General features: G+C 39.7%; 1 protein-coding gene across 1 annotated transcript in view; it reads left to right on the top strand.

Moving 5' to 3' along the window:
• Positions 1–15,588, top strand: part of LOC127415771 (neurexin-3b-like) — a 558,207-nt gene that overhangs the window by 180,724 nt on the left and 361,895 nt on the right. The window contains exon 6 of the mRNA XM_051654668.1: positions 6,768–6,929. Within this exon, the coding sequence (XP_051510628.1) occupies positions 6,768–6,929 (162 nt within the window). The remainder of the gene's footprint in view (positions 1–6,767; positions 6,930–15,588) is intronic.

The following is a 15,588-nucleotide window of genomic DNA, read 5'->3' as shown; positions in this document are numbered from 1 at the left end:
GTGCGGGGTCTTGAGCCGCGCCGGGGCAGGATGTGTTGTATGGCCTCCCATCTGCTTCTTCACCGCCAAGAACTGTTGGGCAAAGTCCTCGACGGTGTCGCCGAACAGGCCAACTTGGGAGATGGGGGCATCAAGGAACCGTGCCTTGTCAGCCTCTCGCATCTCAACCAAGTTGAGCCAAAGGTGTTGCTCCTGGACCACCAGGGTGGACATCACCTGCCCGAGAGACCACGCCGTGACCTTCGTCGCCCGGAGTGCGAGGTTGGTCGCCGAGCGCAGTTCCTGCATCAATTCCGGGTCAGAACTACCCACGTGAAACTCTTTTAGCGCCTTGGCTTGGTGTATTTGCAGGAGAGCAATGGCGTGCAGGGCGGAGGCAGCTTGTCCAGCAGCACCGTAGGCCCTAGTCATCAGCGATGATGTAAACCTAGAGGCCCTGGATGGGAGCTTCGGGACACAAGTGCACCGCGAGCGACTTATCCACTTATGGGATCACCGAATACCTCCTGGCCGCTCCACCATTGAGGGTAGTGAGAGCTGGGGGCTGAAAGACCGGGACTGGGCAGTAAAAGGTGCCTCCCACGATCTTGTCAGTTCCTCATGCACTTCCGGAAAGAAAGGAACCTGGGCGGGGCAGGGCATGGCCATGGGCAGCGCCCTGAGCCCAGGAACCAATCGTTGAGCCGTGAGGGTTCAGGGGAGAGTGGAGGGTTCCACTCTAGCCTGACGCTCGCAGCCGCCCGGGAAAGCATGTCCGTCATTTCCACATCGGCCTGAGACTGGGCGACCATTCCCGAAGGAGGAAGCTCAGCCGAAGCCTCTGCGTCCGACTGGACGAGCCCGCTCTCCGATGCTGCACTCGATAACTCATCGTCTTCCCGGTCTCCGAACAAGAGGTCGAACTTGCCCTGAGACGAGCCGGCGGTCTTGTCCGAGCGCCCGACCAGGGAAAACAAGTGTGCTGGGGAATGGGAGGTCCGTGGGGGGATACCCGGTGGAGGTGGTCCCATTGATGTCCCCAAATCGCCCCCATGCTAACCGACGCGGCCTCAAACCTGTAGGAAGAAGGACCGGTTTCTTACGAAAGCAAAATAAACATTTGCATGACACATACATAATCAAATTTGAATTCTATTCTTGTGCATCTACACATGGTTACACATTCAATTTATTCATTCAGTCAGTCACTTGTTCATACTTGAATTACTAAAAATCATCTGAAAATCAAGTCATAGCACATTGGCGTGGTGGTGCATTTGCACAGAAACATTCAAATGCATTTCAGTTACCATATATAGTGGCTGTTTTGGCTTATTTGGTGCCCTTGGCAAAATCCGATGTGATCCCTTAACCCCCCTCCCCCCAAAAAACACACAACACAAAAAATTATGGATTTTTACGATGTTGACAACTTATTATTATTACAGAACTATGCTTTAACACTCAAAATATATCACAAGCACAAAAGGGATAGTTCACCCAAAAAATAAAAATTCCCTCATCATTTACACACCCTCATGCCATCCCAGATATGAATGAATTTCTTCTTTCTGCTGAACACAAGCAACTAATTTTAGAAGAATATCTCAGCTTTGTAGGTCCATTCAATGCAAGTAAATGGCAGCCAGAACTTTGAAGCTCCAAAAATCACATAAATGCAGCATAAAAGTAATCCATACGACGCCATTGGTTAAATTCCATGTTTTCAGAAGCGACATGATTGGTGTGGCTGAGAAACAGATCAATAATTAAGTCCTTTTTTTACTCTAAATCTCCACTTTCACATCTGAAAGTCACATGTGTTGCCTGTTTAGTTTCACTTTCACATCTGAAAGTGAAAGTTGAGATTTGGAGTAAAAAGGGACTTAAATATTTATCTGTTTCTAATACACACCTATCATATCGCTTCTAAAGTCATAGATCTTACCACTGGAGTCTTATGGATTAATTTTATACTGCCTTTATGTGCTTTTTTGTGCTTCAAAGTTCTGGCCACCATTCACTTGCAATTTATGGACCTACCGCCACAACATTAAAACCACCTGCCTAATATCATGTAGGTCCCCCTCATGCCACCAAAACAGCTCTGACCCATCGTGGCATGTACTCCACAAGACCTCTGAATGTGTCCTGTGGTATCTGGCACCAAGACGTTAGCAGCAGATAATTTAGTCCTGTAAGTTGCAAGGTGGGGCCTCCATGGATCGAACTTGTTGGTCAAGCACATCCCGTAGATGCTCAGTTGGATTGAGATCTGGGTAATTTGGATGCCAAGTCAACACCTTGAAATTTTTGTCATGTTTCTCAAACCATTCTTGAACGATTTTTGCAGTGTGGCAGGGCGCATTACCCTGCTGAAAGAGGCCACTGCCATCAGGGAATACCGTTGCCATGAAGGGGTGTACGTGGTCTGAAACTATCTTTAGGTAGGTGGTACATGTCAAAATAACATCCACATGAATGCCAGGACCCAAGGTTTCCCAGCAGAACATTTCCCAGAGCATCACACTGCCTCCGCCAGCCTGCCTTCTTCCCATGGTGCATCCTGCTGCCATCTCTTCTCCAGGTAAACGACGCACACGCACCCGGCCGTCCACATGATCTAAAAGAAATGTGATTCATCAGACCAGGCCACCATCTTCCATTGCTTCCATTGCTCCATGGTCCAGTTCTGACGCTCACGTGCCCATTATAGGCACTTTCGGTGGTGGACTGGGGTCAGCATGGGCACTCTGACCGGTCTGCGGATACGCAGCTGCGATGCACTGTGTGTTCTGACACCTTTCTGTCATGGCCAGCATTAAGTTTTTATTAAGTATTAAATTTGTGCTACAGTAGCTCTTTTGTGGGATCGGACCAGACGGGTTAGCCTTCACTCCCCACGTGCATCAATGAGCCTTGGGCGCCCATGATCCTGTCGCCGGTTCACTGGTTGTCCTTACTTGGACCACTTTTGGTAGGTATTAACCACTGCATACCGGGAACACCCCACAAGACCTGCTGTTTTGGAGATGCTCTGACCCAGTTGTCTAGCCATCACAATTTGGCCCTTGTCAAAGTCACTCAGATCCTTATGCTTGCCCATTTTTCCTGCTTCCCACACATGAAATTCAAGAGCTGCCTAATATATCCCACCCCTTGACAGGTGCGATTGTAAGAGATAATAAATGTTATTCACTTCACCTTTCAGAGGTTTTAATGTTGTTGGGTGATCAGTATATATATATATATATATATATATATATATATATATATATATATATATATATATATATGCGTTTTATAAACAAGGCCCCAAGTGTTCTCTTCTGAATGAAGCTTTTAATTATTTAGTATTAGTAAGAGTGTTCATATCTGTAGGGAAGCTGTAGGCTATGTTTATGGATTCGGTAAGAGTTTTCTTTGGCATCATGCTCGATTTGTTTGGCTGACCTTAGACTTCACTGGCAGTTGAGACAGATTTATATGGAGTGAAAATATGATGAGGGCTTTACAAGTAAGTGCATTTTTCATATCACTCCTATGTTCAGACTGGTAAAAGATGCAGCACAACCATCACCGATGTTTTTAGACTATAGTATGAGTGGACCAACTTGAAGGACCTCCTCTCTTCTCTCTTTTTCTCATTATACTCTTAATCTATTCTCTCTATCTCTTATCTTCTTTTTGGAAGAAACACTTTTTTGAGACTAACACTTATCATTCATGGGATCATTTTTTATTACTAACCTGTTTCTAACCAAACTAATGTACTAACACCCTAATTCTTCATCATTAATTTCTTTCTCTTTTAATTTCATCCATTTATTAACAACCATTCTGTTCACTATTGTTTTGATTTCCTTTCTCCCCCCTTGTTCCTGAAAGCACTCAGGCATTGGACACGCTATGGTAAACAAACTACATTGTCTGGTAGATATCATTCTTATTGTCCTTTTATTTGGGGGGGTTTGCCGTGTGTCCCTCTCCCTTTCTTTCTTTATTCTTTGAGTTTCATTCTAGACACTCGTTTCAAAAAATGAGGAAATGGGTTTGTATTACCAGGACTTTTCACGTTCCCCCCCTTTACCCCTCTCTCAAACTTCCCACACTTCTTTTTCGTTTTCGTTATTGATTTATCATGCTGACATTTACGTCCTCACGCTAATGTTACATAGAAATTGACATCAACACAGGGACTCTCACAATAACTCACAAAGTGTCTTTTCTCCAACACCAAGTCTCCACATTGTTTTGCGAGGACTGTCGGCAGTAACTGACAGAGGATTTCCAACAAGGGAAATTTCCACCTATAGTAGCAGAACATCCCAAAAATAAACAAACGAAGAGAAACTCTGGGAACTCTGGCAGTTGATACCTCAACAGCACTCATAGCATGTCCTCACCAGATCCTTATCATCTCATTCATCAATCATACATCACCACGACTAACAAGCACTACATCCAATGTACCACTCTGCCACTACCCAAATCCCCTTTGTGTGTCTTGCACATTGGTTTTTGTGCTGTGTCGTGTTGCATGGCCTTCCTGCTGAAACTTGTTTCAGTTTGGCATGGCTGCTTCCTGACAGGCTGGGTTATTCCTGTTATGTGGTACCTTTTGTGCTCTGTAACTTAATTTATTTTTTGTAATTTAAAGAAGCATTTTTTTATAAAGCACCTTTCAGAATGCTCTGGTCAAGCTTTAAACTTTTTTAATTATAACTTGACCTTGTTCACCTAACATAATGGAAATGTGCTAAAGTTAGCCATTGCTCAGTGAGGGATTCAGAGTTAGCTTACATGTCAACTTAAAAATATGTAATTATATTTGTGTAGCCAAATTTGGACATTTCAGATTATCACACCGTTTTCTGTTATTTTATCAGAATGGAACCAGCAAATAATGCAAAACATCACAGGATTCATACAATCCATTGCTAATACTTTCTTATGTGCTGTTATTATAAATTATGGCACTTACTGGAGGATTATGTCATTAAGGAACTGTATTTTGTTAGTTATGGATATCTATCAGTTACACAAGATGGTAAGTAAAATCGAAGACATAGGATAAACCTATGAAATTATTGCCAAATAATTTAATATTGTTTTTTTTTATTATTTATTTATTTATTTTTTTTAGATATTTCAGTTGGAGAAAGGAAAAATAAAATGATAAACACCTGGAATATTTTTTAAATTACTGTAAATTGGCATGGACAAAATGGAAACATCTACTCAAACATCTACTCAGTGACATTATTCAAAATAAAAGTCCCTTTCACGGCCACTTGGCGGCCATCTTGGTAACGTGCCCAAGTAGAGGTCTGCGCGGGATTCATTGTGCAGAAAATATGTCATATTTTATTCCTCTCCCCCCTGCAACTGTCCCGCTCCCACCCGCAAAAGGCAGCAGGGAGAGGTCTACGCTGATTTTTCAGTCCTGCTCCCGTAAGATTCTGACATGCTCATGCCTGCTCCGGAGTCATCGGCTATTTTTTCCAATTCCCTGCCGTAAAAAAAAAAAAAAAACGGCAGGCAAAAGGGCGGTGCTTTACCTCGCAGTCGCATATGACCCAAAAACATTGCCAAAAATCTTATTTACCTTTGGTTGGCTTCAAAGTTTTGAATGTACCTTTTTTAAAGGAATAGTTCACCCAAAAAGGAAAATTCTCTCATCATTTACTCATCTTCATGCCATCCCAGATGTGTATGACTTTCTTTCTTCAGCAGAACACAAAGATTTTTAGAAGAAAATCTCAGCTATATAGGTTCATTCAGTGCAAGTGGATTGTGATCAGCACTTTAAAGCTCAGAAAAGCACAGACAGTCATAGTAAAAAAGAATCCATACAACTCCAGTGGTTAAATGAGCATCTTTTAAAGCGATACAGTCAATATTTAAATCCTTTTCACTATAATTGTTTACTTCCGGTCGTACTCCAATGTGCGTTCATGAGAGGACCGAGTTCGCGCTGTCTCTCAAGTAAGCGCGTTGGAATTTTTCTGTCATATTGAGTGTTCCAATTTCTCCCATTCATTTTTATACAAGTGTTCCACCTCAGGCTAAATAGTCTCTGTTAACATTCACCCTCATGTTCTCTTAATTGTGATATTGTAATAAAAGAAAACTAACTATTCTGATTTTTACATTTGTTATTTTTATATTTTATCCAGTTCAGAAATGTACTGCTTAACAGGAATGACCCAGCTGTTGTGGCTTTTGCTCCTCCTCCTTTCCATGGAATCAACCAATCATCCATCCCTCTCAAGTTTATTCAGTATGATGTCTTTGAAAAAGGATAAAACATATGATTTTCCCAGTGATTAATGCCTTCCTTTAATGCATGCATGTACAAGTGTGCATATGTGTCAGAGAGTCTGTTAATGTGTACGACTGTGTGTGATATGAAATAACGTACCCCTTCAAAACAAGTACAATCAATTTGTCCTTGGTTTTAACATTTACTAACCTGTAATTAGTAATCTTCCAAACCAGATAAGAATTCATTTTCTTAACCCATCAAAGATGAAGAAAATATTCATCAGCAATATTTTCTTTACCTGTCCTCTGAACCTATACTGAACTTATCCAGACCAATGGTCCAGAGTTTTAGCAGCAACCAACCCATTATCACAGCAAATCTGAAATAGACTGAAAAAAAAAAAAAACATCATATCATTAAAATAAATAAAGAACATGAGAAATAGTTTCGCTCAGGCTGAAATCACATCTATTAATAAGTTAGTAATTGGTTGTCTTTCTATATTGTCATTATTTAACAGGTCACTATATCGGTGGATGGTATACTGACCACCACAGGATACACACAGGACGATTACACAATGCTGGGCTCTGATGATTTTTTCTATGTCGGGGGAAGCCCGAGCACAGCCGACCTGCCTGGATCTCCAGTCAGCAATAATTTCATGGGTTGCCTGAAAGAGGTTGGTGCTTTAGATGTGAAGAACCATGCATGCATGCACAAACACACACATGCACACTGTGTAAATGACATTATAAAAGGCCTGTCGGGTTGTTAATGGACACGTAAGTTACTGCATGCAGTGGCCTCAAAATATTTGGACACTTCAGTCACACTTTGAAATGTCTGAATGCCATTGCATTAGAGAACAAATTCTCAAAACAAATGGGACCTGCAAACTATTGATTTGAGACCTTTTTACAGAAGAAACTGCACTTTTCTGAGAGATTTTTATTTATTTATTAATTTATTCTTTTTTTTTACTTTCAACCAACTGGTGTGAAGGTGTTTTTTAGTGGATGTGTCTATGAAGTAAATTCCCTTCAAGTCTGCACAGAGTAACTGTTATTAGTCCACTGTTTGCAATGTTTATTTATTTATTTATTTTAAAAGGCACAATAATTTACTGTTCTTCAACTATTTAATAAAAGTTTAATTATGCCCATTCAAAACAAGTGTGTTGCCATCAGTGTTGGGGAAGTTAGTTTGAAACTAGCTTCCCAAGCTACAAGCTAGATTCTCACTATTTTAGAACTTAAAATAGTTCAACTAAATTTAAGCTACTCTTAAAAAAAGTGGTACACTAAAGCTATTTAAAGAATTATTTTTATTTTTTTTTCGATTTATAACAAGCTGATTATATTGTTTAATTCAGAAACCATTTCCTGTTGCAAAATTCAATAACATTACCTGAAAGTTATAAAATTAATCAGGATAATATTCCTTTGCGAGAATTATCCATGCATTTACTATGGTTTGTCATGTTACTTGTAGTAAACCATAGTAACCACAAAATAAAGCATGGTTAAAGATGGGCAAGGAGGAGGCGGGAACCGGCTGAACGGTCAAAGTAATATTTAACAATACAAAAAAACACAAAACACAAACGCACTCACAGCAGCTGCATGTGGCTCTCTCTCTCTCTAACTACCGCATCCTGCTGCACTTATCCCTCTCCTCGGCTGATTAGCCCGATTGGGGGCTGGGGTGCGTAGTCACGGCCCGGCCCCGCCCTCCTCCTCGTCACACTTCTCCCTCCTTTGCCTCAGGCCGGGGAACCCCCGGCATGACGTACATCCCACCCCCCCCTTTCCAGCCACGCCTGCCGGCAGGCTTTTCCCCACCTCTCTAGAGCTGGGGAGGGGAACAAGTGGAGGAGAGGGAAAGGGCAAGGCAGAGCAACTGAGAGAGAGAGAGGAGAGAGAGAAAAAAACTTGCTCGCTGGTTCCCAGACACGGCGTCGCCTGGTCCTCGATCAATCCTCCACCCTCTGGCAGACGACAGCCGCTCCTCCCCGGGCGGACCGGAGCAAGTCCCTCAACCCCTGGCGGATGGAATGCCCCTCCTCATTTTGGTGGCCGGTAGGAAGCCCCTCCACCCCTAGCAGTGGCTCCACCACTCCAGGTGGCTGGCAGTGAGCCCCTCCTCCCCTCGTGGATGGCGGCTGTTCCTCCGCGTCCAGGCGACCGGCGGCTGCTCCTTTGGGCAGATGGCAGTGGCGAGGACTCCACGACAGCACATCCCTCCTTCCTAATTACTCCTTAAGTAATATTTAATAAAACAAAAAGACACAAACGCACACGGCAGCTGCATGTGGCTCTCTCGTCTCTCGAAATGCCGCATCCCACTGCACTTATCCCTCTCATCGGCTGATTAGCCTGATTGGGGGCCGGGCGTGCATAGTCGTGGCCAGGCCCCGCCCTCCTCCTTGTCACAGGTTACTACAGTCATTGTTACCACAATGCCACTAAAGTGCTAATCATGGTCACTACATGGATACTACAGTGTTACTCTAGTAAAACCAAGGTTAATTTTATCTAAATAATAATAATAAAAAAACATGTTTACTACAATGATGGTTACTATAATATTGTTATCATTAAATCATGGTTTCCACCAAAAAATCATTGTCACTACAGTAATGGTTACTGCAATATTACTTTAGTAGAAGCATGGTTAATTTTCACAAGAGTTAAACAAATAGGGTGACATTAACATTAACATTAAATTGAACAAAAAAAAAAGGTTATATTAGGGCTGAAAGATTTGAACAAAATATCTAATTGTTTATTATTTTGAAAAAATATAGCAATTGCGATTTGAACGGCAATATGATAAACAAAAAAGAAAAATGTGGACGTGTTTTGCCACAGCTCTTCTTCAAATGTTATTGTTAAAGGGATAGGTCACCCAAAATTGAAAATTCTCTCATCATTTACTCACCCTCCAGCCATCCCTGATGTGTATGATGTTCTTCTTCTTCTGTAGAACACAAATGAAGATGTTTAGAAGAATATCTTAGCTCTGGTGGTCCTCACAATGCACGTGAATTGTGACCAGAAATCAGAAGGTCCATAAATGACATAAAGGGGGTATAAAAGTAATCTGTATGACTCCAGTGGTAAAATCCATATCTTCTGAAGCAAAATAATTATGGAAGGCAGATTCTGCCAATTTTAAATAAATTAATAAAGGGATAAAAATGAAAATGAAAACCAGATTAACCATTTCAATATTAAAAAGTGCCCGCAAAATGCAGGATGTGTGTGCAGATTTAGAAAAATGTAAAGGATTGAAAAGAGAATGATTAGGATGATCAATAAATTATTAACAATTTACTGCTGTTGCCTTGTTAATATGTAATCATGTAATCTATAAAAAGTAACTGTAGTCTGAATATGAGTATTTCAAAAGGTAATTTAATCCAATTACAAGTACTTGATTTGTAATCTGATTATGCAGTCTAGATTACATGTAATCCCTTACTACCCAGCACTGGCTGTATGCAATGCATCCCCTGCTCTGTCATCTGTGCAGCTCCGGACAGCAATGTACAGTACTGTATATGTTGTATGCTCTTTATCGGCCTCTCTGGGACTGTTGGCTCTCGTCTTGCTTGCCCGTGTCTCACCTGATTGAAATATGCTTTGCTTCCCTCCCATTGTTCATTAATTAGTTGTGAATATTTGTTGTATGTTTCTCTGTTTAATGTTTTACGTTTAATTTCTGTACAGCGTCTTTGAGTTTTGGAAAGGCGTTAATATTGTTATTATTATTATTATTATTAATAATAATAATAATATTGATCTACTGACACAAAAACCATGGCTATTATTAAAAGTGATCAAAAACTCTTTGATATCATCTACTGGTGGAATCCACAAACAATAAATGTAGGAACAGATTTTAGACTTTGTGCTGAGATTAGACAACAAAAGTCTTAGTGCAATGACCTATTTCTCAGGAAAATAGCAAATTGCGCTTTGCACCACTTCATTAACATACAATACACCCACAGATAGCGCAAACACTCCCACCCATGCCCACCTGCGCTCAGGGCTGGGGAGTAACGGAATACATGTAACGGGATTACATATTTAAAATACAAAATATAAGTAACTGTATTCCACTACAGTTACAATTTAAATCATTGGTATTTAGAATACAGTTCCATTCAAAAAGTATTTTGATTACTGAAGAGATTACTTTGCATTTTATTGTCATTTGTTTCATTTAATATTTAGTCCTTTCAGATGGAAGACATTTATACATATAAATGATGCGATCCAAAGTGCATTTGAACAGCGGTGAAACACTTTCTTATGATGTGTTACATTCATACGAGCAGACAGAGAAGTAACTTTGAAGTAAGTTTGGAGCACAAGAAATAGAAATAAACCTTGTGTAAATTGTCAGTTTTACGCTAAGCTAAAATGATATTTCTAGTCATTTTACATGCACATGCTACCAGGCACGATCATATTTTTTTATCAAGAAAATTCACGTTGGATCATAATTTCTTTTTCTAGTAAGACCTTTGATATTAGGGCAAAAATCGTATTCTTGATAATAATTTTTGTATTGTTTTCTTGTAAAAATATCTAAAAATCCTTAAAACAAGATCAATTTTATTGATCTTGTTTTAGAAACAACACTGCATAAGATATTTAGGTTTTTCAGAGAATGTATTTTTAACTTGTATTTTGTCTTACTGTACTGGCAGAGTTTTTAAAGTCAAAACAAGTGAAAAATTTAACAGTGCTGAAGAGGTAATCCAAAGTATTTAGGATACGTTACTGACCTTGAGTAATCTAACAGAATATGTTACAAATGACATTTTACAGCATGTATTCTGTAATCTGTAGTGGAATACATTTCAAAAGTAACCCTCCCAAACCTGCCTGCACTTTGCGCTGGCCTGAAAATTGGATAAGACATGGTGCATGGTGGTTTTGCATAGCGCTGCACCTACTTCATCACGGAAATAGTGCCCTATAAATAAAAAAAATAAAAAATAAAAAAATGCTAGTAAAAAGTGTTTTGTTCAAACTTAGAAGTTGAACAAAAGAACATGTTTGGAATTGGTAGATTTACATCACTAACACACAGTCTCTGGTAGACACTTTGGGTGCTTCTCATTTCTTAAACTGTGCATCTGCAGCGTTTCCTTGCTCCTCCGTCCTTGAGCCTGTGACCCAGAAGCCGATTAAAGTCCACCATCATTAAGGATGTATCAATTCTCTAAATGCACCGCAAGGAGCCAAGGACCGAGGAAGGACATTTCATTTAAAAAATCCGCCTTGCTTTGATTCCTCCATCCTCATTTGCTTTCCTTGCCTCCTTTCCTCATTTCCTAAGAGGGAGGAGCACCCTTTATGTGCACTATCATTTTTTTTTAGCCACAGTTACTGATAGGCTGATTTAATTTAATGACTCTCGCGGTTGGCTCCATTATTGGATCTAATTATGGAATGGAGACTGTAGAGTGCACTCTAGTCATCGGTGCCAATAAACATCCTCTGCAGTCAATGCAGTAAACATCCTCCCTCCTCTAATGTGACATTCATGGCTGCATTCATGGAAGACGTGACCTCCTCTCACAGTTTACCACCTACAGACACAATCCAGGTCCCATTAGAAGCTGTGAGCACATTTAAATGCATACACGTATTCACAGAAACACACACACTCGAGGCTCGCAGTAGCCGATACTCACGGGTGGTCTGTAATAAGCATCATAATGAAAGGTCACCTTGTCTGTGCTGTTTAATCTGCCACTGTGTTCTTCTGCTTTCTATTGTGCTCTCTCTCTATCCCCAGCACAGCTATTAATATCAGATGCGTAGCTGTGGATATGCCAGTGCCTGTCCCTGCCACATTCTCAGACACAGCCTGTGCCAACAGTGATGAAAGACTCGCCGAGTTAGAATTACCCAAGGAGTTCTAAAAAGGGCAGGCACTTTATTCCAGTTAAAGCCGGGGCGAGAGGAGCAAAGCGTCCTCTGAGCAAGGAATTTTATCTCATTTAACACACTCTGTTTTATGATAGCATTGATGAAGGGTCGCATCTTCGGGCCTAAATATCGTTCGTAACCCAAACGTGAATAATTTCAATGATTTAATATAAAATTCAGGAGTAATTGTTCGAAATGGAATGCAAGCTTACTACTTACTAAATACTGCCTATGGCATATTATGTAGTCTTAATCCCAACAAATAAAAAATAAAAATAAAAAAGGCAGTTCTGACTTTATAATCTCGCAATTTTTGCTTTATTTCTTGCAATTGCAACTTTAGTGCTCAAAAATGCATGTTTATATCTCTTGGTTGTGACTTTATTTATCACAATTTTTTTAAATTTTTTTTTTTATATAAAATAAAGTAGAAATTGCTTTATATACATTTGAAATTGCTACTTCATCACATTTGCAAGTTTGTATGCACTCAGTAATTTTTTCCTCATTAAAAAAATTCTCTCCAAATAAACTGTAATTTTAAAACATTTATATAAAATCATGACCACTCACATGAGGTGAAGACTCCAGTCATATCAGTAACCTTATAACATCTGTTTAAATCTACATGGAGAGGGTCCTCTCATGGGGGCTGCCATGTTGAGATCACATGACCAGCCTGAGTGCTACTTGCTTTATCTCAGTAACTACCCTGTTATTGGGCACTTTCACTCTTAGATTCGGTCATGGCTGAATGTGAAAAGTTAATTTATAAAATGGCATCTGTAACTGAATACAATTGATTTTAAATGATGCAGCATATAAACCAATAGGTGTCACCGTATGACCAAAATGAAAGAAACAAAAAATGACTGAATGCGCCTTTAATAACAACTTTATCTCACGCAGTTGTGACTTTATATCAAACAACTGTTGCATATAAAGTCAGAATTTCCTCTTATTTATTTCTGTCGCTGTATCTGGTTGCCATACCTTCCATACAAGCAAAACAAATTTGTTAGTTGTTAGTAAATCCATTCTTACATAAAATGTCCTGTCACATTTGATAAGTGACATGCCTGTGTCATGTTAATAGCATCATCATCTAGGAAAGCGGTTGTTTTGTATTTTCAATTTAATTTTGAATGAAAATCGTAACTTTTGACATTCCAATAAAATAAAAAGTCAGAAAAGCGATGCTAAAAATACATTTTGGGAAAGTATCTTCAGTTGTATACTGCACATTTTTGCAAATAGTAGGCAAATGTTCATGCAAAAAAATAAAATAATAAAAAAAAAATAAAAAAATGCATTCACAGTATAGGTGCGTTCCAGTCTGAAGTGAGCATCCCTCTGTCCTATGCCCTTCGAAGACATTACCATCCTCTGTGAGAGCTTTGAAAGACTAAAAGGTGTGGGGCTCAAACATAAGGGTCATTCAGAACTCACTTTTTAAGCAGATTTTATTGGAAATTCTGTTTGAAGCGATCTTACAGCATGACTATCATGATTGTTCTCCCTTCAAAGTGCCCATCGGAGGGTGATTCATGCCGTTTGGAATGCAGTCTATATGTACTACAGTATACTGTATACTGCTTTACAGAAACAGTAATAGTAGTATGATAGTATGCTCCGAACAACTCTTGTGTGGAGGCTGACCGTTATTCTGTTTGGTACTAATGAACTTGAGCACGATCTCTTGATTTTCTCAGCCTGGTCTCACAGAATCTTATGACTACAGCAAGATTTTTGAAAAATGCTTTTCACGTGGCGAAATGAATTTGGTGAAATGAACACTAGAGGCGCTACAACAACAATGACTTCTTTTCACTTTCACACAAATAACAAGTAAAACAGCCGATTATCTGTTCACAAACATGTACTTTTCGCCCTATTCCTAATACAATGCTATTTTATGACATCTGAACACTTTTACTGTAGCGCATGATGTTTAAAGTTTGCATTACATAACCTACTACATTTACTTGTTTGAGAGTGATCAAATTGCACGGTAGACTCTTACAGGCATATGAGTCAAAAAAAGCATACGAGTTAACACGTGAGTCGAAAGTGTCAAAGAAGAACCACAAAATGATGTGGTTGCTTTAGCAAATTGCATTTTTTAAATTTATGTTAAAGGCTTATGGTGGGGAGGCAGGTTTTGTTTATTTAAAATGTGACAGTGCAAAATGCACCTATCTCATTGAATCGCCTGGGAACAGGAAGTGTGTGCTGATTATTATGGGCTCTGGAGCTCTTGCACAGTTTTTGAGTTGCACAGCTTGAGTTGCAGCATTGAGCTTGTGGTTGCTGATGGTGTCTGCACATTTGACAGCAGGAGATGAACGTTCACTACCATGACTCTAAATGTGACGTGTTTTTGTGTGGCTGATTTCAGAGTTTTATCTTTAATTCTCTTCATTCAGAAAAGGATTGCTGTTAGCTAAAGCTAGCATTAATAGTCTGCTGATATACTGAATATCGTCCATGTTCCATATTTAATTAAAGGAAAAAGCTTACAGCAGTCATTTTCATCCTGGCATTTCATTAACTGGGTCAATCCCTTAAATCAGTTTTTTTTTCTTCTCGCAGATATCAGCATCCACAGGACCATTGGTATTAGGAAAATCATTATGAAAAATGAACTAGCAATAACTGTGAATGGGCAACTTTTTCTTGTGAGCTTTGTGTACTGTTTGTTTGACTATAAAGATGTGTGAGTTACCATTTATTACACTCCATGAATAAACTTGAATTATATCTGCATTCATATTAAGCATTTTTCGGTTTAATAGAGGAGTGCGCGCGCGCGCGCGCACACACACACACACACACACACTTCTTCTCAGTGTTGTAAAAATATACCTGAATTAATTACTCATTTAATGAGTGTACTGTACTTTTTCTTGTACAATGTTTGGAATGAAAGATAGTAAGCTGTTTCCAGCTTGTAATTGTTGATGTTCAGACTCGTACAACTTCTGTACATCTACACAAGCCTAAGGGACATGTGTACAGCCAGACTGATCTCACAGTGAATTTGAAAACAGTATAGGTTGACTTTTCCTGAGCTAAACTTGGCCTGTGCTTATTTAAATTCAAAGCACTGCCCCCCAGTGGTCGAATCGGGAAGTGTTTTTGAACCTATGGGCACGTGTGAGCTCCAGCTTCCAGGGGCCGGTTGCACCAGCTATACGTAAGTTACAACTAAGCCTAGTTGTGGCATTAATGGGCACTAAGTCACAATTTACACACTACTAAATATTTGAGCGTTGCACAATTAAACTTAGGTAGAACATAACCCTACGTATAAACTAAATATTTACGGAAGCCTTCGACCAGGAGTAACGGTTGGAATAAAAAAGCAGACTGATATTTTATGACATC

This window comes from Myxocyprinus asiaticus, chromosome 25 (assembly GCF_019703515.2).
Source record: "Myxocyprinus asiaticus isolate MX2 ecotype Aquarium Trade chromosome 25, UBuf_Myxa_2, whole genome shotgun sequence".
NCBI lineage: Eukaryota > Metazoa > Chordata > Actinopteri > Cypriniformes > Catostomidae > Myxocyprinus > Myxocyprinus asiaticus.
Note: the sequence above shows the minus strand (reverse complement) of the source record. Positions and strands in the feature narration are given on the sequence as shown.